Source organism: Nyctereutes procyonoides, unplaced genomic scaffold, assembly GCF_905146905.1.
Source record: "Nyctereutes procyonoides isolate TBG_1078 unplaced genomic scaffold, NYPRO_anot_genome, whole genome shotgun sequence".
Lineage (NCBI taxonomy): Eukaryota > Metazoa > Chordata > Mammalia > Carnivora > Canidae > Nyctereutes > Nyctereutes procyonoides.
In genome coordinates, this window is record NW_026575048.1 from 29587716 (window position 1) to 29613578 (window position 25863).

General features: G+C 40.8%; 2 protein-coding genes across 5 annotated transcripts in view; one reads left to right on the forward strand and one right to left on the reverse strand.

The window, feature by feature from the left end:
• LOC129510768 (60S ribosomal protein L31-like) overlaps positions 1–25863 on the reverse strand; it is a 255999-nt gene that overhangs the window by 103634 nt on the left and 126502 nt on the right. The gene's annotated exons all lie outside the window — the stretch shown is intronic.
• Positions 464–24609, forward strand: QPCT (glutaminyl-peptide cyclotransferase). Of its 4 annotated transcripts, none has more exons than XM_055326982.1 (7): positions 464–696; positions 7750–7896; positions 13832–14110; positions 19412–19588; positions 21521–21620; positions 22982–23098; positions 24305–24609. In XM_055326982.1, exons 1-7 carry the CDS (start codon positions 601–603, stop codon positions 24448–24450), a joined length of 1062 nt encoding a protein of 353 aa, XP_055182957.1. In that variant the 5' UTR covers positions 464–600; the 3' UTR covers positions 24451–24609. The 4 variants fall into 4 exon arrangements, with proteins under 4 accessions (XP_055182957.1, XP_055182960.1, XP_055182959.1 ...); XM_055326985.1 differs by lacking the exon at positions 464–696 and adding an exon at positions 1260–1449; XM_055326984.1 differs by lacking the exon at positions 464–696 and adding an exon at positions 1505–1893.

The following is a 25863-nucleotide window of genomic DNA, read 5'->3' on the forward strand; positions in this document are numbered from 1 at the left end:
TTCAGGCTTGCTGCAGGGGGAGTCTCAGTTTCCTCATCTGTAAAGTGGGGTTAATACCAACCTCACGTGGTTATGCAGATTATAGAAGGGACATCGGAAGAGCCAGGCACCTAGGACAGTGCCTGGTACAGAAGTACTCAGTAAACGTCGATCCCCTGTCCAACCCTTCCTGAAGAGCTGTGGGAAAACACTTCATCAGACCACACAGGGTCTGATGAACCCTCCCTCCCCTTTCTATCCCCAGTTACCAGGCACCGGAGATCATAAAAATGCCTCTTCCCTGTCTCTTCCTTTCGTCCTCTCCAGGACAAGGAAGTGGCCGGCTCCTTCCCTGGGTTAGGTTCGGAAGCTCCGGCCTCCCGGGACAGCCCAGCCCCGGGGTTGCGAGGATCGGGGGTGGGGGGAGGAGAGCTGCGTCCTCGGCCTGAGCAGCGCAGTGGGGAGGGGACCGGGAGGCGATGGGGAGGCGGGCGCAGTCGACCCGGGCTGGAGAAGGAGGGCGGCGGGGGACGCGCGCTCCCGGGCTCGTGACCGCCTGCGGCCAGGGGAGTCTGCGCCCAGACAGCTTCGGAGACGGCCGGCGGCGGGGCCCGGCGTGCCATGGACGCCGTCCACCTGCTGCTGCTGCTGGCTGCCCTGCCCCTGGCGGCCCGGGGGGTCAGACGCCGAGTCTCGGTGGACTGGATCCAGGAGAAGGTGAGCGGCGCGGCTGCGTGGCTGTACCTGGGCGGCTGGGGCGACGCGCGGGCGCCGGGGGCCGGGAGACCCCACCTTGGCGGGGTGGGGAGGCGGGCAGGGCGGTCGTCCCCGGCCCGGGCAGCCGCGCCCGCAACGGGCGCCCGGGGGAACCGGGGCTGCGCGTCCCGGTCGGGGTGCCTCACCGGCCCCGGGGCTGCTTTGGAGACGCCACCGGGGTGAGTGATGTCACCGGCCTCCCGTGGGCTGCGGTCTGATGCGGGCACCGATAGGCACAGGAAGTGTGTCTAGCCGGCTGCGGCCGAGACGCGAGGCGAGGGCGCTCCGCCGCGCCGCCGCCCACTCGGGACCGCGGAGGCCCGCGGCTGCAGCGCTGGGCTGCGCGGGGCGCGGGGCGCGCGGGGGTGTGCGCACCGCCCCCCACCGCTGCCTCCGCCGACGCCCGGGGACCGCCGGGTCTCCAGGCAGTGTCTGGACAGACGCGTGCTCCCGTTTAAGGTTTTTTTTTTTTTTTTTAAATTTTTTTTTTTTATTTATTTATGATAGGCACACAGTGAGAGAGAGAGAGAGAGGCAGAGACACATGCAGAGGGAGAAGCAGGCTCCATGCACCGGGAGCCCGACGTGGGATTCGATCCTGGGTCTCCAGGATCGCGCCCTGGGCCAAAGGCAGGCGCCAAACCGCTGCGCCACCCAGGGATCCCTCGTTTAAGGTTTTTAAGCGGAGCAGCTCTAACTGGAGACCAGCTTCACTGTAAAACATTTTCTTTTTTCTTAAAAGAGAATAAATGCAGTTGTCAGAGCAACGTATCTAGTTGTAGGTGGGAGATTTGTTAAGAGGAACCGAGGATGCCAGTTTCCTCTGGTGAAGTAACTAGGTTCGAAATGATTTCTTTTTCTTGTGTAACTGTTTTGAAATCATGACGTTGCTAGGAAATTATGCATATGTTAATTATTGAAGTAAAATAATATGCTTTAAAAAGTACTAAGAAACACAGTAAAGGGTTATAAACTTTGACAGTGCTGCTGGACAGATCTTTATTTTATTTTATTTTATTTTATTTATTCATGAGAGCCAGAGAGACACAGGCAGAGGAAGAAGCAGGCTTCCCGCAGGGAGCCTGATGGGGGACTCGATGCCAGGACTCTGGGATCACGACCTGAGCCAAAGGCAGACACTCAGCGACTAGCCACGCAGGTGCCCCTGTTGTTGGACACATCTTTTAAATGCTTATGGAATGCTTGTATTTCCTGACACGTTGGCAATACAGGGCACTGGTGAACGCACAGGCCCTGTCTGGGTCACATGCAGAGTTGCACCCAGCCACAAGCCTGTGTATATAAATAGCCCACTATTTATTTAGTTCTCTGTGTTATGCTTCCTTAGTTTCACCATTTAGACGCCACAATGTGCCCCTCCTTCCATGTGGAGACCACCAGCCACAGGGAACCTGGTGAGGATGTGGGAAGGCAACTCAAGAATAATTGCATTATAAGAAAAACTTTCCATGGGTGTTCAGTAGGAGTAACATCCATCAAGGAACATTGAGTTCCATACCTAAATCCTTTCCTTCTTCCCTTCACCCTGAGTACCTTCCTGGTCAGAAATTAGGAAGGCAATTCATTAACTGTCCTTTTATTGTTGGTTATTTGGGTTATTTCCAAACTTGTTCTGTCATAAAGTTGGGAACCAATGTATTGGTAGGGGTCCTCCTCCAGGATCACCTCTGACATGCTCTAACTGCTGTTTTCAGCACTTCACACTGTTCTACTTCTGGAGTTATACATATTCTGAAGGTTTTTAGGTTCCCCTCTTCCATGGTTTTAAAAGTCTGTAGCCATTCACCACTTTACCCACCATGATTCTTAGGGAAACCACAATGGAGACTCCAAGGCAGGCACAGGGAGGTCGGTGGTAGGCTGGATATTGGTAGGAGTTGAAAGACAAAATGTGCCTTTTTTTGAGCTTCTACAACCTGGCAGGTAAGTACTCTAATGTCCTTACAGATAAGTAGGCCTTTCCTACTCATAGCCAGTAAGTCAGGAATCTGGGATTTGACTCCAAATTGTCAGTTCAGGGCAGCCTGAGTGGCTCAGCAGCTTAGCGCGGCCTTCAACCCAGGGCGTGATCCTGGAGACCAGGGATCGAGTCCCATGTCGGGCTTCCTGCATTGAGCTTGCTTCTCCCTCTGCCTGTGTCTCTGCCTCTCTCTCTCTCTCTCTCATAAATAAATTTAAAAAATCTTTAGAAAAAAAACAAAAACAAATTGTCAGTTCAAAGCCTACATTGCTTTGCTTTTAGGTAGAGGGCTTCTTGCATTGAAAGAAGACAGAACTTTTTTTATTCAGCTCTCAACTTTTCCATGACTGCATTTGTCATGTCAGAAGCATTGGGCACAACAGAAGGATTTCTGTAAACGCTGGCTGGGTTGAATCTACTGGTAGACACAGGAGACACTACTGGTTATCTGGGAGACACTCATATGGAATGAAAACTGGAATTGAAGTCTCTGGGCTTCTATAATGATCTCCCTCTAATTCAATGGCTTGGGACCTCAAATCCCCCTGCAAGTGGGACCAGCTCTACAAATTATGTAATTAAAACCCTCTTTGGCCTGGCACCATGTGATTAGCCTAGAGGAGATGTTTCAGGATATCTGGTTCACACTTTTTTAGTTGAAAGATTCTTGTCACCCAAAGCAGACTTATTGTCCTTTCTGCCTGTCTGAAAAGACAAGGCAGGGGCTGTAATAGAGATTTGTTCCTCTGAGAATGCCTATACCAAAGAAACTTGTCTATGTGTCCTTTCACTGAAATAAGCCTAGACTATTTTGGGGTTTGCACTTAACACTGGGCTCAGCGCTGTTTTTTGCCTCATTTACTTTCTTCATGTCCAGCCCAGAGTTTCTTTACAGGTTTCTTCTCTCACTGCTTCCTCTCATCTCCACATAGATTTTTATATTTATTGGGTTCTGAGAGTAAGGCTCCTTGAAAGTTGAAGGCACCATTTTGGTTGGGAGAGTCCATTGCTTTTCTGTACAGGGCTTTAATGACTAGGAAGGCATAAATAATTAACAGAATGTGGTTGTTTTCCCTTTTCTGTCTTTCATTGATTGTGAAGCTTTTATTCGTATGGTTTCACAGGGTCATCTTTCCTCCCAACAAGGCAGGGAGAGGAGGGCTCTTTACTGAAGCACGTTAATTAAATGGCTGAGCCCAGGAAATTGAGGAGCAACACATGAAACTCTGGGTTTTGAGGAGCATCAATCAATGGGCCTGTCTGCTGAACTTACCCTTCATTCGTCCATTAAGCATTTTTTGGTGCTATTTCTCAACTCTATTTAATCTATGGTATCTGTTACAGCTAGCAATGCTGGAGGGTTCTCTATCTTGTTCCAGTTTTTTTCTTAAATCTTTTAAGAACTCTTTTACAGATTGCCATAAATTGCCCATTTAACTATGAGCTTAATTTCCTCCCTGCTGTGGACATGCCAGGAAGGACCTAGTCCACAGTGAACAGGTAGGCTTGGGGATGCAGTAATGGACACGAAACAGAAAAGGAGTCACTGGTCAGATGGCCTTCCTGACACAACAGTTCTCAATTGTCGCAGAGACTGCCCTTGGGCCAGCCCAATTCTAGGCATCACAGGTATTGAGATGAGAAATTTTTGTAAATGATTTTATTTATTTATTCATGAGAGACACAGAGACAGAGAGGCAAAGACATAGGCAGAGGGAGAAGCAGGCCCCTCGAGGGGAGCCCGATGTGGGACTTGATCTGGGGACCCCAGCACCACGCCCTGAGCCAAAGGCAGACGCTCGACCACTGAGCTACCCAGGTGGCCTGAGATGAGAAATTTTAAAAAAGAGCAAAGACACCAAAATTGAATCATAGCCCTTTTTAAAGCTCTTTGCAGCAGGTAGCTGCTTGTTTCTCTCATTTAACTGACTTGCTATTTATAATGTTCATTTTGCTTTGTTATGATGTAGACACAGGCTTTTCTAAAGACAGTTTTAGAGAGACTGTTCATCTGTCAATACCTTATTTGATGACCTCACCCAATATTGACTGAGTACTCAGTATGCCCCGGGCGCTGTGTGGCTACGGGAGGGACTGGGCTATAAAGACAATCATTGCCCTCGTGGAGCGGATGGCCTGTATGAAATCAGATGTTAAACAGGTTGACATACAGGAAAGTGGTCTCCAAGTCACCATCTGAGTAAGCAGGAAGGAGTCAGGTGAAGAGGGAAGAAATAGCCTGCAAGCCGGAAGTGACAGCAGGTGCAGAGGCTGTGTAGAGCAGAGTTTCCCATTGCTTTGGGACCTGGAAGGTGGCCAGGGTGACTGAAGCTTGGTGCACTGGGGTGAGTGGTCTGATCTGGGGGCAGCGAGGTGGCAGGAAAGACCAGACAGGCCTGGTTAAGGAGTAATTAACCATAGACGTCTTCCCACTTCTTACCTCTAGTTTTTTCTTTGCCCTTTTCACATTTCTGTTATTTTGTCTGTTAGTGTCAGCTTTCTTCTCCAAGCACTGTTTGAGAGCTAACTTAAGTAGACTGAGGTCCTGAAAGGACCAAGGGATTTAAAGGCTGCAGTGACAATTTTATGCAGGACATATATTTAAAATTATATCAGTAAATGAAGACTAACTTTAAGATGTTCAGGCACAACATCCACATTTAGGGGTAACTGGCAATTCACAGATGAGGCAGGGAGGCAGCAGAGGGGCAGAGGACTGGGAATCCATGGAACCCAGATATTTTCATGGACTTACCTGGAGCTTTCCTATCACCTTGGGAAAATCATCTGGTCTCTATGAACCTCAGTTTCCACTGACATAAATCCAGGAGTTTGGACTGGATCATCTATAAGTGGTCGTTCCAGCTCTAAATTCTATACCTCTTTTGTGTTTGATAGATGGTAACAGAATGATAACTTGTTGAATATTTACTACGATAGCTTACATATATTAGCTCACTTAATTATAATTACTCTAGAAAGTAGGTGTTATTACCTCCATTTCACAGATGGAAATTGAGCCTTAACGAGGTTAAGTAACTTGCCAGATTAACAGCTAGTGAGGGGTGGAGAGCTGAGTTGAGAGTATGTGTCTGAACCCACAGCCCCTGCCCTTGTAATGATCACCCCAGAGAGTAACACGGAGACACAGCCAAGTGTAGAAGAGTATAAGTAATTTGGCAATTGGCATTCTTTAATTCCACAGTTTCTCACTAGCCACATGGAATGAAAATACCTATGTGATCACTGAGATATATTCAACCAACACTAGCGTTGGAAAGATCTGTGAAGTAGACAAGGCTCCCCCGGTTTCTGTTTTGCATTCCAAAGAACTTAATATTCAGGGTGCCTGTGTAGCTCAGTCAGTTAAGTGTCTGCCTTCAGCTTGGGTCATGATCCTGGGGTCCTGGAAATGAGCCCCGTGTTGGGCTCCCTGCTCAGTGGGGAGCCTGCTTCTCCCTCTGTGCCTCCCCCTTTTCATGCTCACTCTCTCTCTCAGATAAATAAAATCTTTAAAAACAAACAAAAAACCCCCACAGAACTTAATATCCTAAAGTTACCTTCATCATTCCCCTTAGGGAAGAAATCACCTGATCAATCATCCACTTCCCTGTGGGAGGAGTGACATGTTCTATCACTGAGTACCTGATAAACATGCAATGAATGAATGATTCATTATTATTAGTATTGCAAGAAAATACAGCATGCATAAAGTCATAACCAAAATACATATTTGAAAACAACAACAAAAAACAAAACAAAAAACCCCCAAAATACACATTTGATATTTATGTATATTTAGCTCTTTAAGTTAAGGTTAACTCAGCTAATAGGTAAATGTTCCTAAAAGTGTGGGTGTTAATAGAATTTCTAAATATTTTAACTGAAGTTAAAAAGTGTACTATTTAGTGGGTTATAGAATCATCAAACTCTGGCTGGAAGGAATTTCAATGATCATGTAGTTTAGAACTGTCCAATAAAAATATATGATGAGAAGCACATACGGAATTTTAGGTTTTCTAGTAGCTCCACTAAAAAAGCAAAAATAGGTGAAATTAATTTTTAAAATATATTTTATGTAACTCAATTTACAAAAAAATGATCACTTCAATATATAATTACCATAAAACTTAATGAGATATTTTTACATTTTTTTATTCTAAGTCCTTGAAATCTAATGTGAATATTACACTTACAGCCTATCTCAATTCAACTAACTACATTTCAAGAGCTTAATAGCCATATACAGCTAGTGGTTACCATACTGGACAGTGAAGATGTAGCTCAAATTCCTTTATTAGGTTTTTTGAGGGGAATGAGAAATTAAGGGACCTGCTTAAAGTCATACAACCTATAAACAACAGCCAGGGACTTTGAATCCAACTTCTCTGACTCCAAGACAGTATTTCTTCACTAAATTGCCTTTTTTTTTTTTTTTTAAGATTTTTATTTATCCATTTGACAGACAAAGAGAGAGCACAAGCAAGGGGAGAAGCAGGCAGAGGGAGAGGGAGAAGCAGGGTCCTTGCTGAGCAAGGATCCCAGATACGGAGCTTGATCCCAGAACTCTGGCAGGTTAAGGCAGATGCTTAACACAGGCACCTCTGTAATGTCATATTGCCTTTTTATAAAGCCATTGTAATAATAAAGTATAATCATATTGTTGGCTGCAGTTTTTAAAATGTTGGGTTTTCTTAAGAATAGGAGATTAATAATTGATATTTTAAATCTTAGTTTTTACAAAGTATTTGTACTAAAATTATTACAAGTTACACAGGAAGTGCCAAATATTAATTCTCAGGTTCAATGCATTAGGTTCGTTTTGTTTTTAAAATAAGCTGCCAAAACAGTGAAACTTTCTAGATCTAAAGGGCCAGTTTTAAAGTTGAGTAGTTTAATTTGCTTTATGATGTAAGAGCTATTTCTTTAGTTTGAGGTTCAAAGGAAATAGTTCTCTATTGCAAATGTCTCAAGGTTGAGTCTTGACCATTTTATGAAATGATATCCAGTTAAATAATGTTATTTAATCCTCAGTATTATCATGAACCAGCCATTTTGAATTCATCGTCTCTTCGACAAGTTGCAGAAGGCACTAATATTTCTGAAATGTGGGAAAACGACTTACGACCGTTGCTTATAGAGCGATACCCGGGATCTCCTGGAAGCTATGCTGCTCGCCAGGTGAGGATGCGGCACATAGACCAGAAGGTTGTTGAACACTTTGCTTTCACATGAGAGATAATATCATGTCCCGAGTTTTTGTCTGATATTCAGGTCTGTCATCTCATCTTATTATTCACCAGAAAATCAAGCAACTGAGAGTGAATGTTCTGAATTGAGTGATACATGTTAATCTAAATCAATGTATGTGTTCAGTTTCTGTGGGGGTACAACAGCAGATAGGGTACTAAGCATTCAACTCCTGGTCATTTCTATAACATATCCCCAAGCACCCAACCACATTTTCTTGGATCCTAACCCCCAAAGTCAATAGCCTTAGGTGGTCCTTGCCTGACAATTCTGGGCCATGGGTGAATTACTGTTTTATCAGGCCTTCATTCCTCTTGGGAAATTGTATTCTCCCTGGAGGGAAAATCAAGATCAGTAATAGTGATAAGCTACTTGCACAAGTGGGATGCTTCTGAAACTTTTGATTCATGTTAAAAAGAATAGTAAAAAACTTTTAAGAATTAGATTTTATACACACAAAGGTAAAAATAGATTTAACCAACACAAAAGTTCCATGAAAAAAATCCGCACTCTTATTATTTGCATCACCTGGGATTTACCCTGATATTGTTCATTCTACTTTACTGGTTTGTTTTGTTTTGCTTTTTAATGCTGGTCATGACCCAGTAAACTGATTTCAAGATCCACTGATTTTACCACTGTAATTTGAAAGACATTGCTCTAGGAGGTAAATTAAACTATAGTTGGGCCAGACCTTGAATGTCTCTGCCTCCTTACTGCCAGTCTTCCTAAGTGATCTGATATCCCACCTCTAAATGACCATTTTTGTTTGTTTTTTGTTTTCAAAATAGCCCCATTTCGAGGAGGAGCTCAAGAAAGAATGGGGAGAGACTGGCCCCTCAAATCCTCCTCTGAGTGTACTCCACCTGCCTATCTCTCCAGGCAAAAGACCTTGACCCCTCACTTCTGTAGTAGAGTGACACCTGCAAGGCCCAGCAACACAGCCATTATGCTCATCCTTTGTGCCCAGTACATGGCTCCTGCCTCTCGCATCTAACCAGGATAGCCATCGTCTGTTGCACCATTAGGCTCTTGTCTTCCAACCAAACAGCATCTGTTTCTCCCAAGGAATTAGACAGTGGAGAACCAAAGAACACCTTAGTTCTTTCTAACCTTTAGGCAGATCAAGGAATAATAATGATGATGGATGACTTTCATGGAGCACTGTTTTTGGTCAGGTCCTTTATGGAGTTCTTTGAATGGATTTTTCTCATTTGGTCTTCACAACAATGCTGTCATGTGGGTACTATTATTATCCTAGTGCCACAGATGGAAAAGGCCTGAGATTTAGCTATATGGATTAACTTGTTAGGGATATACACATAGTAGTGATGAGACCAGAATTTGGATCCAAATCTGCTTGACTCCTACATCCTATCGCTAAAGAGCATTGGCTAGGAGGAACCAACTCTGTAGTGTGTGTTCACAAATGTCTCCAGCCCTGGATCTTCTCTTGCCTGAGTTGGAGAATGAGACACATACCACTCATTTCAATGATATTTTCCAGGCCTCATCTCCCAAGCATTTTCTGAAAGGAAGCTCAGGATGCTTCCTGGGGCTTTCCAAAATCCTCAGTTCCTCATTAGAAAAAAAAAAAATTAGGTCTATAGATTCATTCATTCAATTCAGCTTCTTTCATTTCCCCATACCATTTGATCAGGAGGCTGTACATACATAGAAACATATATGAATACTTCAGACCTGAGTTTCCTTGCCCGGAGGCTCTAGAAATTCTTAAACTCAACAAATATTGCTACTTGGATCTATATTTAGCTTTCAACAGAATATATAGCATAAATAATACAGACACTGTTGTGATTAAAAAAATACATCAAAATTACAGAACACATAACACTTTCCATGCCATCATGTGGGGTGGAGGCAAATGAGAAGTTTATTGACAGTATTTTGGAATGTGTTGGGACCTGTTTGCTGGGTTGCTTATGCATGTTCTAGCTGATGTGACAGTAATCCGAATAGGATGGTTATGATAGAAATTTCACTTAAGAGATTCAGTTTTATAGTTTTTTGAGAAGAAAATCATCATGAATTTTTAGAGAGTTGCCCCTTAAGCTATGCAAGATAAAGGGTTTCTGCTTTAGAAGAGATAGATGATGCTCAGGATATAATGAGAGAGTTACATTAATGGACTCAATTTGACCAGAATTAGTACCTGTCACTCAGAACTAAATTCAAACAAGAATAGTAGAAAATCTACTTTTTTTTCCTGAAACCTTTTTGAGCACTGGATTAGATGTTTTGTAATTTATAGAGTTTCAGACTTACAACTAGATAAGACTCCCAAATCTAGAGGTACATGGACTTGGTATAAAATTGGTTATTGAACTGACCTTTGCAATTATCAGAAAAGATATGCATTGCTATGGATTCTTTTTCTGAGAATAATATAGGAACAATGTCCCAAAGTCTCCATTTTTTGTTTGTTTGTTTTAAGAGAGGGGAGGAGCAAAGAGAAAGGAAAGAGAAAATCCCAAGCAGACTCCATGCTGAGTAGTGAGCCCAATATGGGGGCTCAATCTTACGACTCTGAGATCATGACCTGAGCCCAAATAGAGTCAGGTGCTTAACCAATTGAGCCAACCAGGTGCCTTCCATAGTCTCCATTTTTATTGCCTCTGATCAATGAGCCTAATGATGCCTATTGGATTTTTAGAGTATATTTTTAAAGAGAGAATTCATTTGGAAAGTAAACAGTATAAACATGTGAAATTTTGGGGTATTTCAGTGATTTCTTTCTGAGATAGGATTAGGAAAAATGGTTTAAAGATCAAGATGATAACATCTCACTAAGGAGCAAGCCAGAAACTTTGCCTAAAAGAAGCGAGCTAGAAATTTCAGGGTTGAAATCTCCCTGTAGATGAATAGTATATCTGAGAAGCTGAAGCTGGGCTTCTTCAGCTGGAAGTGTGGATATCCCTAGGTGGAGGGTCTTGGATGGAGAGCCCTCAGCATGGAGCCCAAGAGATGAATATGTGGTATGTTCAAGAAGGAATAGTCTCCGGTGGCAGGATTCAGCATCCTGACAATGATCTGTTTGTAGACTGCGTGCAAATACTGTAGAATCTTCTTTCTCCAAACAAACCAGGTCTACTACTATCATTGTCTCTTGGAACCTGGAAATGAGAATTTAAGTGAAATTCAGTTAGACCCAGGATCATTGACTGATGCTAACCTACAGTGCTTAGGCTCTCCCCAACCCCTGGAAGTAGAATGTCATATTTATGTCTATCTTTCTCTCTCTTCCTCTCTCACTCTCTGTCTCTCTCTCTCATAATCTTTACCTTTATCTTTGTATCCTTTTCTTTTTGGATCTACTCAGTGTCAGTCTCTCTGTCTCTATATATTCATCTTTATCTCTCTCCATCCTTCTTTTTCTCCTTTCCTCACTCCAAAAAATAAATCAAGAATAATCCAAGTACAATCTATATCCTAAATTGCATTTTGCAATTGGGAGGGGGGCTGAGTTCTTGCTAATAGGTTTCAGGAAGCATTCCCCACTTAGGGCATTCTAGTGATCAAAGCAGTAGTTTTGGGAGCCTACTCTAGAGAATTGCAGTGGGAACTTGCAGATTAAGCCCGAGGGCCAAAAGCATAGCAAGGGATATTGGTGACCTAATTAGATTATGGAGCCAATTCGATTGTTTTTTTATTTTTTATTATTTTTTTTAATTCGATTGTTTATAAAGAAATTCGTTGCTAAGATAATTAAAAAATATTTATACTGAATAAAAAAGGTTAAAAGGTTGCTTCAGTGAGAATTTGGGGGGCATTTGCTGATGCTTTTGTGGATTTTAGTGTCAACATAAGGTATCAGAAATTATGTCCGCAACCTATTTATTAGTTGAGCAGTGGGTTTGTGTGTGAGACCTTAGCTGAACAAAGCTAACAGATATATATTTTTAAAATCTCAATTCATTTTTGTAAGCACACAAGCTGCTATTGGCTTTGAAGCAGTTCATCATCTGGATACCAGATGTTCTGGAGTATATGCCTTTTTTTTTTTTTTAAGATGACCCCTTTTATGGAAAATTTTCTTTTTCTCAAACTCTAGGAATAACTTATTTTCATATTCTGTAGAAAGCTTATCTGAGATGCAAAGTTGAGATGCAAAGTGATTTCAAACTACCAATGTGTGATATCATATACTTTTATGTATTCTCACTGAGACTAACTTATTAGTTACAGTCAGCCTCTATTTAGTGACAAGTTAATACTGTGAGCAAAGCCCAGTATTGAGAATTGTGGATGAAAACAAAGTTATGAGATATGAGTGATGATTTTAAAACGGTTAGAAACATTTCTTTTTATTACTTGAAGGGAGAACCTATAAACTTGTAATAGAAAAGGTAAGGGACTGTGCACACATGCTATCGTGGCCAAAGTCCAACTCACTATGGAAAGCAGGGAGTGATTATCAGCGAAATGTTTGTTTATTTGGCTTTTGCAGGTTTGAGTGGAGAATCACTGTCCTCTCTCTCTAGTTTAGTTATTTTCCTGGAAGCTTCCTGCCACGGTTTTTCCAAAACCTTTGCCTATGTGTCATGTCCCATTAGTTACGACAGGCCACACAAGAGTTGGGTAGGTTAGAAAATCTGGTATTCCCTTGCGGGGGAAAAACCTCAAAAAAATAAAAAAAACAAAAAACCCTGGCAAAATCCTTCCATTCTTTTCTAGTTATTATGAGTTATTTATCACCTCAAATTTCATCCCTATTGAATGTTAATTGTGGAACAAATTGCCAGTTCTGGTGGTGGTTAGTTTGTCTTTTGATGTTTTAAACCAATCCTCTAAGACAAACTTACAAAGACGTATACAATATTTCAAAATAAAACAAGATAAATGAAACCTACTTAGAAAAATAAAATGAGAGAAAATGGAGGCGGAAAAGGACAAATGGAACAGCAGTGAGCTCACTGTATCTCCTTACATCGCACATTCTAGACTCTTAGGGAAGGCACTGCTGGTCTCGAAAGTGGTGTTTCTTTTCCATCTGCGACCTGTCAGTCAATGTATTAGTCATAAGTTCCAGGTCATCAAGAGATGTGAAAATAGACTCCTTTTTATTTTTGCCATTTGTAGCGGGGTTTGAATCTACCTCGGTGCAAAAGGAAAACCATGCGATATGTCATTAGGGTTCAGAGTTGCTTATTGATTCTTAAAGTGGACAAGACCTCAAATGTCCCCCAACCACCCCCTTGCTATGGGACTTCATTACAGCATCAGTATCTTTTGTTAGCATATATTACATTTTGAAGTATTTGCGGACCTTGGGGTACATGCTATGCACTTGGGACAAAAGGAGCTACCATTTGCTGTTTTTGCCCTCAAAGAGCTTACTGTAGGAGTGGAGACCTGTAGGACCTTGGTAGATTTGACTTCTCAAGATACCTTCTTTGCTTCTTAGAAATATTGAAAGTGGACTTTAATATGTACCAAACTGAGTCTCTGTCTCCTGATGTGTTGAAATGACTCTGCTATATTGTTCAATGAGAACAGCAAGGAGCAGAATCATGTGTAAAGTAGGTTCCTATAGAAACATGTACTCCTTTGCCAAATATGTGTTTGTGTGCTAATACATATTCATATAAACAATAAGAATGGTGTGGAAAAATATACCTGAGCCTATTAACATTGGTGAATACTAACGATTGGGATTTGCTTTGCAAGTCGATGGTTAGGGGAGAGGGAGAGGAATCCTTCCTACTAATTCTATGATCCTTGCTATTAATTCCATAATCATGTATTGCATTTTTAACTTGAAAGACATCACACAAAATTAAAATATATATAGAATTAACCAATGGAAACTGTCCAGATCTGAAATTTTGGTTTTTCTTTTGATCAGCACATCATGCAGAGAATTCAGAGACTTCAAGCCGACTGGGTCTTGGAAGTAGACACCTTCTTGAGTCAGACACCCTATGGATACCGGTCTTTCTCAAATATCATCAGCACCCTCAATCCCACTGCTAAACGACACTTGGTCCTCGCCTGTCACTACGACTCCAAGTATTTTCACCCTTGGGACAACAGGGTGTTTGTGGGAGCCACTGATTCAGCCGTGCCATGTGCAATGTTGTTGGAACTTGCCCGTGCCTTAGACAAGCAACTCCTTTCCTTAGAGGTATTTGTTTCCGTCTCGTATATTCTTGGGATAAAACACATTAGAAGAACTCAGAGTGAATTCTAGAATCCTTGGGAGAGTAAGAAGGCCATTTAGAAATGTACTTTCAGTACACTTTGTACTAATCTGTTGCAAAATGATGTGAGTTAAAATGAATATTAATTGGAAGATTATACTATTTGAAATGTTAACCATGCGGGGTAAATCTAAGATACATGAGAGTGAATTTATTCATTGGCACTTGATTACCTAAATTTGCATACATATTAAATGTAACATTTTTTTGCAACAAATGAAGCAGGTGTACAGTTGGTACAGGTATATATGTTTGAGAAGTATGTGGATTTCTTCTTGTTTATGTAGCCATGAAACATCACAACCTTCTAATCTGAGAGATGTGGCTCTTGAGGTGGGGGAGGGGGTTGCTGTAAAGTGGTGCTGAGAGTGGGTAATTCAGACATATCAAGATGAAAAGCATGGAGCAGAAAATGCATTATTGTTATTATCTGTGAATCTCGGCTCAATTTTATGTAGCATAGCAGAGCTTTTGTTATGTTCTCAGCTCAAAATGCTTCTGGGACTCTCAGATGTTATTTCAGTCTCTGTTCTTAAGGGTATATTGGAAAAAAGTGCTAAGCTAGATGAAGACATTTTGTTCAGATATCACTCATAACCAAGTAAACACAACAAAGCAAAAACAAAAAACTTTGTTCGCAGGCAACAAATGCCTTTTTTTCCCCTTGAGAGCTTTATGAAGGGGCCGGCCTCTGCTACAATGGAGGTAAAGAAGTAAAAGGTTTATCTTGTAATGGAAGTAATAGAGATATTTGATTCTATTTTTGCTGGATATGCTGAACTTGAAGAAAGCAAGAATTGTTTGTAACCTCTTGGTATCATTTTCACTGTTTTTTTTGTTTTGTTTTATTTTGTTTCCTGAACCTTCTATAATGTCTTTCTCCCATCCTCTGCTCTGCTTTTAACCCAGTACCTTTCCTTAGCAATTGGGTGGGGGAGTTCAGAGGCTGATATGTTTGCATTCTACCATAAGGAGATTAAATGAAAGGCATAGTCCGTAGAATGGGTGTGTTTTCTCTGGGTGAACTCCTTTACCTTTTTCTATGTAGCTCATACCTGGTTTTAGTGACAGACAGAAAGAGCTGAATGAGTTGCTGGTTGGACATCCCCACTTAAAAAATACACACACATTCTCTTAATTATCCTTTCTCCTAGAAGTAACGGTGATGTGGGCAATTAAAAAAAGGACTAGTTTTGATTGAAATGTGAAGAGTATCAGATTCATTTTTCCAGTTGTACTTTAAAATAAATTTACATATTAAGGAGTTATTTTAAGTTCTTCAGCTGTCATGGGTTGGGTAGGTGGTAGTGGATTGTGACCTGGGAGAAGGACAGGAGAATAGACTGGATTATTGCTCCAACTCTCTGCAACCCTCCAGTAGTAAGATTACAGGTATACATTCCCATCGTTTGCCTTCCCCCTGTAGCAGGTTGTATGTTCTCATTCCTTGACTCTGGGCTTGGTTATTTGACTTGTCTTGGCCAATTGGATGCTAGCAGATATGACACAAGCAATGGCTGGAGATGTGCTTGTGTAATCGGGCTGTTCTCTTGCATCTTTGCCACCACCAAAAGGGCATGCCCTGGCTGGCCTACCAGTCTCAGGGGGAGGATAAGACATGTGGATCAGAGCCAAGCTTAATAACTGCACGGTGAGGCAGAGCTCCTCCAATCAAACCCAGCCTAGATCAGCTGTCCCCCAGCTGATCCACGGACCCAGGAGGACACATAAGTGTTGCTTTAAGTTTGGGGTGGGTATTGGGGATCCTTGGGTGGCTCAGCGGTTTAGCGCCTGCCTTTGGCCCAGGGCGCGATCCTGGAGTCCCGGGATCGAGTCCCACGTCAGGCTCTCTGCATGGAGCCTGCTTCTCCCTTCTCCTCTGTCTCTGCCTCTCTCTCTCTATGTCTATCATAAATAAATAAATAAATCTTTTAAAAAAAGTTTGGGGTGGGTATTTACCCCTTATTATTGCAGCATTAGCTGATACAGCTTTGGATGGGCAAAGACTGCAGATAATTCACTGATCATGTTGACACTGGTAACAAGACATTTATCATATTACCATGAAGAACTGAAAGACCATCACAAATCAGGCCACACAGATTTTCCCAGATCCAAGACTGAGTTACCAGAAATTGAAGGCCACAGTTATTTTCTTGCTAATCCTGAAAAAAAAAAAATACAAAAAGAACAAGGTGCCTTATGGGACTCAGTATTATTGTCCACTCTTGTTTTAATGATTGGAACAGAAAGTAAACCATTGCACTGACCACTGGAGTCACTCACCTGTTGAAATTTCAGTGAGGCATCTGAACCTTCAGACCTACACAATATGAAAATTGCCTGCTCTTGCTTTTACCCTGGGCATGCATGAGTGGGATGTCTCTCATCCCAGGCAATCTTAATCTGCTCTGGTATTTCATTATTGTGCTGTTTGATTTGGAACTAGAGCTTTGGAACCAGTCAAGGCCCTTTAAACAACTGGAAACTTAGCATGTCTCCACTGAAGTATGTACCTTACACCTTTAGCCAATGAGAAAATCTGTTTAATTACTTAGAGTTATTGAACTCCGAATACGTATGTATTGTACAGACTGGATGCATCCTGTGCTTAATGCTCCCAGGAGTTATGGAGAGGCTCAGTATAATAAATTATATTTATATGTATATACATTTACTTATAATAAATACATTATAAATATTCTTGTGGTCTAAGGAGTGATACTAAAACAATTGTGATGATTAGCATACAAAAATAACTTAATTTTCAGATGATAAAGACATTTTTTACCATCTTGGGAAATCACCCTAAAACAATCAGGAAAATTCCATCTTTGAAGAAACTAGGGAACATGTGTTAATGGGAACCACAATATGAAGACAAAAGGTAAATGGAGAAATGACAAATGACATGTGTGAGTAGAGAGAAGTCCTTTTCCCCAGTTTGAGGAAGAAGTGGAAAGTCAGTAGTCCCCTGCCAAACTCCTGAAGTGGCTCAGGGTTTGGTGGATATAGTGAGGGAGTTACAAGTGAGGCTGGGGGCTGAGAGGGAAGCGTTTGTAAGTCAGCACAAGGAGTACTGGGATATGTAGATTCCTACCCCATCCCTGGCAGATAGGTGAGGATGTCGCCTGTGCCCTTATAGGAGAGGACAGGATAATTTTTCTGGAGAAACTAAACCAGGGAAGTTCTGGATGTGAGGATGCCACATAGAGAGGAGGGCAGGAATGAAATGTCCCATGGAAATAAAAAAGATTAGGTGAAAGTCTGCGCATTGAACAGTGAGGTCCCCGGCCTTTGCCCCATTATCAGCATGAGAAAGCCAGCACTCAGCTTGTACCCCTCAGGTGGGAACCTGGATGCTTCTTCTCTGGGGAATTTGAACTACCTCATGAAAAAGACCCAAGATTTGAGGGGCTTTTGGTGAAAACACCAATTGGGCACCATATTACCTTCTAGTAAAACCAACCAATCTGTGTCTCTAATCAGTGTTTTAGTACCTTATTCTTTATTTTTTAAAAAGATTTATTTATTTTTAGGGAGTGATGGGAAGAGGGGCAGAGGGAGAGGGAGAGAGTCTCAAGCAGACTCCCCACTGATCATGGAGCCCAACTTGAGACTCAGTCCCACAACTCTGAGATCATGACCTGAGCTGAAATCAAGACTCAGATGCTCCACCAGCTGTGCCACTCAGGCACCCCTAGTACCTCATTCTTTAATATGAATAAACACAAAGGGTGGCCAGACATTTGAGGATGGTTTCCAGCATGAAAGAGAGTGAAATGATACGAATTGAAAAATGAATTTGGAGGAAATAGAGCACAAGGAGCAGGAGATAACTTAAGGGACACTGTTTTAAGTATACTTAGAGATTAAAAAAATAAAAAAAATTCTTAGAGAGATAAGAGGAGACAGGATATCCATAACAGATTAGGGAGATCTCAGATTTACTTCAGTCTGATGGGAGCATATCCCCAGGAGTATGTTGAGGTGGAAGAAGCAAATGGTTGTATATTTTTCTTCAGCCAGCTTTAACTATATGCAGGCACAAGGTAGGCAGTGAGGTGGTCTAAAGGTTATATTTTTTGCCATGTGAGCTTAACCAAGGCAGAGAGAGGCCAGGGAGTTGACTGTGGTGAGAGGCAAGGGAGTGGTTAGAATGATTGTGGAATTTTAGCTGAATATGGAGTGAAGTACTTCATGGGGGTGAAAGATTGTGAACAGGTGAAAGATTTAACAGATCAAGGATTCCAGTGGGGCTGGAGGACCGTGGGGGTAGGAGTCATCAGAAAAGCAAGAAGTGACAGTAAAAAGTATAAAATTGACCAGCATCCTACTAGCCCTTCTATGTTCTGCTCAAATACTGATTCATCAAGTCTTCCCTGACACCCCAAGGATTTGACCTCTCATTCTGTGCAGTTCCCAGCAATGTTTTATGCTGCATCTATGACTGTTGTCGCTCTTTGTCGCTCGCATATATATCTTTCCTAACACAACTGACGTGTAGACTCCTTCACAGGAGAGGCTGTAATTATTATTCTATGTGTCCTTGTTGCATTCCTTAAGGCAGATCCTTGGACCTAGATTCACTTAAAAATTACAGACTCAAATAATGTGGGAAGCAAGGAAAATTTGCAGTTATTTCAGGTTGCGTGTTCCCAGGAATGTGCACTGACGTGGAATGAAGCATTCAGGTCCTTTCTGAGCGAGTGGCCCTGGCTTAACAGCTGTAGCAGGGAGGAAAGAGAAGTGGGATTAGGAAGAAGAAGAAGTCAATCAGCCAGTGCACGTTCAACAACTGTCTGAGCCAACCCTGGGGAGCTCTGGAGGTGCTGAGGCAGTCCCTGAAAGGGGCTAACAGCTGAAGACCTGCGGAGAGCTCTCTTGGTGGCAGGGGCAACAGATTCTTCTGGGGGGGAACAGGGTGATGTGTCATCTCACCTTGCCCACCATGACAATATCAGAGTTTCAAATTTCTCTAAGGAGTAAGAAAAAATATAAGACTTCTATTTTCAGACAAAGTGATATTTATATGGGTGAAGACTGTGGGAGATGGGATGATTTTTGGAGGCAAAGTGGTACAAAATACATTTTGGCATATTTTTACTTGCTCTGGTATCTTCCTTTTCTTCATGGCATATCTGTACTTTTGCCCAGTTAATAGGAAACTATCTTGTCTTTTAAAAATCCTGTTTTTGCTATCTTTTTACTATTCCTTTTACCAGAAAATTCCAGACTCCAAGCCAGATCTCTCACTCCAGCTAATTTTCTTTGATGGGGAAGAGGCTCTTCTTCATTGGTCTCTTCATGATTCTCTGTATGGATCTCGGCACTTAGCTCCCAAGATGGCATCAACACCACACCCACCTGGATCGAAAGACACCAACCAACTGCACGGCATGGTTAGTCTGGGGAATTCTCATGGTGTTGCAGTTGCAGGCTCTGCCTCAAAGAAAACCAAAGCTAAAGCCAATGAGAGACCTAAGAATGCCACTGCAGTCTTGGAGCAGAGTGTTTATTATGGAACATTCCTTGGCAGGCATTGGGCTTTTGAGGAATCCCAGAGCTGAAAAGAATGATTCTGGGTTAGAAGTTATGTTTGACCGAGCTTAATTAAAATAATGTAAAAAAAAATAAGATTAAGGAAACATCAGATTCAGTTCAGTTCAATGGGAGCACATTCCCTAGTTCTGTGGAGAGATGGTGAGAGCAAATTCCTTTTTTGAGGCCTCTACAAAGCTTGAGGAGGCTGGGGTCTTGGGAACTAGAGTGTGAGTGAGACATGTTATTGGGGATGGGAGTGAGGAATTTCCTTGATGTCCTCAAAGTATTATAATGACTCCACGTGTGTATGTGACATTGTGTCAGATGTGTTTTGGTATAATATCATTGCATGGGGATGGTAACATTTTTGATGCTGCCTTAAAACTTTGCTCTTATTATTGAGTAATGGCAATGCATGGCCGCATTTTAATTTCCATTTCTGGGCCCATACTCCATCCCTAGTTCCTCATCTCACCTTTGAGTTCTCTCCTTACTCTGTTTCTCTTCCCATATTTGACCTTCACGCAGTCTTAGATCCTCACTAACCGCAGCTTGGGACCTCATGCTATCCTTGAGACTTCATTTCTTCCCTGTCTTCATCCCTGCCCTCACCCTATCTGTGAACTCAAAGCCTATTCCTAACTCCCCCCACTCATCCCTTTCCTTTGCCATGTCAATGACCTTCACCCTGGAGTCCAAATAGCCACATTAAGTGTCCTCTGTGGCTCTAACACATCATGCCGGCACTCTCTCCATACTGTTGTCTGTTGGCAGCTCATAATAGGTCAGGGAAATATGGTTGGCACTCATTCAGTCAGTCCTTTGCCCAAGTGGCTAAAAAGCGAAATTCAAAGGAGGAGGGGAGACCAGGTTGATCAAGAGGAGGGACAAAGTTATTTATCAGTCCAAATATATGAATCCATATTGATGGTTATCCAACTTTGTAAATAAAGTCTTATTGCAAATAAACCCATTTTCCCCGATGAATGTATTTAATCATCATTCATGAGTTAATAGATATTATGTCTTTAGAATCATAGACTCTGCAGATATTTATCTACTATGTGTCAGGATTTGTGCTACATATCTACCTGCATGTTATCTCATTTATATAAATCAGGAGCTCTTAATGTGGGGGTAGTCTTCAGGGAGTCCTCAAGCCTGGTGATGTTTTACGGCTCAAACGAGAAACACTGGTGTAATTATGGAGACTTATCATCGGAAGGGGCCTTTAAAAACCAGTAACTTTGAGCTTCTGGTTTGATGGAAGAGGAAATGGGATCCAGAGACCGTAGGTCACAGAACTTGTAGTCAAGAAATTTTTCCTATATTCTGCTTTGAGGAATAGTTCTACTCAAGTGCTTTCCCTAGGCAGCTGTATCATTACAGACTAAGGATATAAAGACTAAGTAGAATGGAATAGATGATCAGAAAGGCTTGGAATCCCATCTGAAAATAAAAGTAAATGTATTCTTTTTTAATAAAGAATAAAATATAAAATATCATCTGAATGTCCTCTTTCTAATCTATCCTTAGTGATTTCCTTCTGGGGTTACAGACACAAAAAATTTATATTTTGCCATTTGTCCAGGTTGCATTAAGCAAGATTTTTAAAAGTTCTTCAAGATAATTAACTTACAATGTTATTAAATCTTTTTTTTTTCATTTATACAGCTCTCTAGATTATTCTGAATTGTTAAAATACAGTTAATTTTGACTATTGTTTTTCCATTGGTGAATAAGAAATGTGTTTTGGTGACAGTGATTAAACAATTTTTTTTCTCCCTTAGGATTTATTGGTCTTGTTGGATTTAATTGGAGCACCCAACCCAACATTTCCCAATTTTTTTCCAAAATCTGCCAGATGGTTTAATAGACTTGAAGCGATTGGTAAGCACCACTGTCACTAAAGGGTCAGCCAAGTTCCTCCCTATGAAAAAATACTACATTTTAAAATTCAAATTTATAACAATAGAAAAAGAAAAAAGAAAGTTCAAAATTTTTGATTTAAATATATTATTTGAAAATATAATATACTTTGCTGGCTTTTTTTCTTGCTTTACTGACTAGTTTATTGCTCCCATTTATCTTTTTCAGTAGGCTCACTTTATTTCCCTGCATGAGACTGCATTTAGAACTGGAAACATACAATGCTACATTTAATATTTGCATATCCCTAGCAATGGTTGGAAAGTATTTTCACAGAATCCTGTTTGCAGTGTATGGAATGCATGTCTAGAGAAAACACTCAGAAAAGCATGCTGGCTAATGATAACTGTCACAGTCCTTATGATACCAAAAAGGATTCTTTAATTTTTCTTTTTTTTTTTTTTAAATCTCTGTCATTGCCATCTTCTATTTCCTACCTTGTTCAGACATGGTTTTCCTTTAAATCTAGAATCATCTCTATTTTCTAAGGAAGTAAGAGATTGGGATGTGAGAGAAAGCCAAGATCCTTCAAAAGTCATTTAAGAGACAGTGTAGGGTCAGTTAAATGAGAGTAGACTAGGCTAGAAGGTCAAGCCAGGCCATGCAAAGAAACAAAATATCTATGGCTCAAGAGAGAGAAATGGGTCTTGGAGAAGGAAAAGGAATAATTCTTCCCTTCATACCTCCACTACTCCTTACCCTGTAGTGCGCAGACACACACACACACACACACACACACACACACACACAAAGCCGATTGGCATCAGGGAGAGATGAAAATGAGATAGATCTTTATGATAAACTCTAGGCCAGGAGACCTGCTTTTGAGGCAAGAACTTCAGTCTAGGAATTCGTATTAGCTACACAAACTTTACTGGAGCAGGATAGATTTGTATTTTTCTAAGTAGCAGGAAAAACAGTTCTCTCAATTCATACTTTCCACGTGAGTTCAGACTTTGCCAATATCCAAATCTAGAATATTATAAGAGAAATTTTTACCTGAGTCTGAGGTAAACCTGTCCCCACCCCCCGCCCTGGCTTTCCTCTGGTTTTCTCATTCTCCATCTTTCCATTGTTCAACTTAGTATTTACCTCTAAGGAGGTTCTCACCTGTAAAGCTAGAGATGTGTGATTCTTCTCTCCCTTGAACTACTCCGAAATGTACATGCAAGTGTAGCCCAAATGCTTATTGCCATGGGTATAGTGGGCTCACTGCTGCATATTGTTTAAAAGTGATGGCCAAGATTTCAAATTCCCTGTGAATTCTGAGTATTGATCAGCTAAGAATTGATAATCACCTACTGTTTAATTGTTGTCTGCAGAACAAGAACTCCACAAATTAGGTTTACTCAAGGATCACTCTTTGGAGAGGTGCTATTTCCAGAATCATAGTTATGGAGGAGTGATTCAGGATGACCATATTCCATTTTTAAGAAGAGGTAATGTGTGTGTGTGTGTGTGTGTGTGTATGGACATGTGCGTGCACATATGTAGTTTTTACTTACTGTATATTTATTGTATTTTGTTTATTTGCAACAATATAGAAGGATAAGGAGCCATTAGATGTAATTACTTCATAGATTAAATCGTCCACTATTTCATGACTTCTCTTTTTTCTTAGAAGTCATTCCAAATCCTTAAACCCCTACCCCCATTCTAGAATATTTATAAAAGCCCATATTCCGCTGACCCTGCCTTCTTATTCATAGAGTAAGATTATATTCTTATAAATTGTGTAACTCTGGTGTTTTCTGATTAATAGGGAAGCAGTGATGGAAGTCTAAATAATCTCAAGGGCTCTTGTGGTAGCTTCCCAATTGGTCCTAGCTTTTGCAGTTGCTTCCCTATTCCCTATTCTTTGTTCTTTGTTCTCTGTTCTTCCCTATTCTTGCTTTAAAGCTCTGGTGGCTTGCCATCATGTAGAATAAGACCCAAAGTCTTTACCATAACCTACAAGGATCTCCTTTTTATGACTCTGTTCTTCTCCAACATCTCCTCCTACCTTTCTCTCCAATTATTGCTCTGATCCAGCCACATTGTCCTCCTGCTGTTCCTCAAGCAGGCCAAACACACTCCTACCTCAGGACCTTTGTACTTACTAATACTGCTGCCTGGAATACTCATCCCCATATCTTTTCAGAGCTTGTTTTTCCCTTTGTTGCACATCTCTAACCAAATGTGAGATTCTCAAACAAGCCTTCCCTAACATTAAATACATCTTTCTTGGCCCAGCTGTCTGCCCCTCATTCTCTCTTCCCTTACCTTGTTTTATTATTCTTTAGAACCCTTATCATTCTCTGAAATTATTTTTATATTTGTTTACTTGCTTCTTTCTTTACTGGAATGTAAGCTCTTGTATGAACAGGGCTTCACCTTTTCACTGATGAACTCTCAACTTCTAGAATAGTGACTGGTACGTAGTAAGCACTTTAAAATTAGTTACTGAATACAGTGACATTTGTTGAATGAATGAATGGCTTTGGAGTAAAAGGGGAAGATACAAAGAAGTATACAGAAAATGATGAATTATCAGCTGTGGTTATATGGCACAGATCTCTCACTCAGACTTGTGTTTGAAGAGTGATACTTTCTAATTTACTCACTGGAGATAAGCACTTGATTACAAGTTGGTTCTTTCTTATTAGGTGTTCCAGTTTTACATCTGATCCCATCTCCTTTCCCTGAAGTCTGGCACACTATGGATGACAATGAAGAAAATTTGGACGAAACAACCATTGACAATCTAAACAAAATCCTACAAGCCTTTGTGTTAGAGTATCTTCATTTGTAATATTCTGTCTTAGTTTGTGGTAATTGTATCTAGTTTCACATTCAGAAGTCAAGGCACAACTTAAACTCACTCCGGACAAATGCCATGTGAAACCTGTATCCTATAGATTCATTCTGTGTCTTTGAATATATGATCAATAAATCCTAGATTTACATCATGTCCTAAATTGCTCATCAATTTTCATCTAGAGATAAGGAATGAAAATATTTTAAAAACCCAGAAAATAAATATCTTTAAAAAGCTCTTTTAGATAAGAAACTATGGAACTAAATGAGTTTTATATATACAGTATCATGGTTTTCTAAATAGTACTTAAGGATAATGGTGATGTGCAATGTGTAACTTGATTTTCTTTTATACTTGAGAATCCCTTGCTTATAATACAAAACAGAGATGTAGTTTGAACTTACTTTGAGAAGTTATTTTTAAAACTTCTTTTGAGAAATCTTTGTAGGGTTTATTTTATAAAAATTAATTAAAGTGTCTTCTTCAGAATCAAATGCCATGTGAGTTTCTTTTTTGATACATAAATGAAAAATTATATAATTTATAGTTCATTTGTTAAAAGATTTTATTTTATTTTATTTTTTATTATTTTTAAAAATATTTTATTTATTTATTCATGAGAGACACACAGAGACACAGGGTGAAGCAGACTCCATGCAGGGAGCCCAATGTGGGACTTGATCCCAGGACTCCGGAATCATGCCCTGAGCCGAAGGCAGACGCTCAACTGCCGAGCAACTTGGGGATCCCAAAAGATTTTATTTTTAAGTAATCTCTACACCCAATGTGTAGCTCAAACTTACAACCCCAAGATCAAGAGTCTCATGCTCTATTGACTGAGCCAGCTAGGCACCCCTTTAGTTCAATTTTGATAGAGTTTTACAAATTTAACATCTTTCTTTGTTCTTTTTTGTTTTTTGGTTTTTTTTTTAGATTTTATTTATTTATTCATGAAAGACACAGAGAGAGAGGCAGAGACATAGGCAGAGGGAGAAGCAGGCTCTTTGCGGGAAGCCTGCTTCAGGACTCGATCCCAGCACCCCGAGATCATGATCTGAGTCTAAGGCAGATACTGAACCACTAAGCCACCCAGGCATCCCCAAATTTAACATCTTTATTGTAAAAGTAATATAGTCAGTAACAAAATTAAAAATGGAGAAAACTATGATCTCATTATATTAATAGCATCACTATTCACTCTTTACCTTTTCCTCACATATTTTTAATGTAGATGAAGAAAACAGAATTATAATCAAAGTGTATCTACAATATTCTAGCCTTTTTTTTCTGTTAAATTATATAATTACCAGACATTTACTTGCTGCTGGGTTGAGATGAATACAAAGACTTTTGAATGTGACCTCCAGAGTTAACATTAAGTCAACACAGTAGTGATGCAGTAGTTTA

Coding starts and splice junctions, on each gene's coding strand:
- QPCT (XM_055326982.1), top strand. CDS start 601: ATGGACGCCGTCCACCTGCTGCTGCTGCTGGCTGCCCTGCCCCTGGCG. Junction 7,897..13,831: donor GAAGCTATGCTGCTCGCCAG/GTGAGGATGCGG, acceptor TCTTTTGATCAG/CACATCATGCAGAGAATTCA. Junction 14,111..19,411: donor AGCAACTCCTTTCCTTAGAG/GTATTTGTTTCC, acceptor TCCTTTTACCAG/AAAATTCCAGACTCCAAGCC.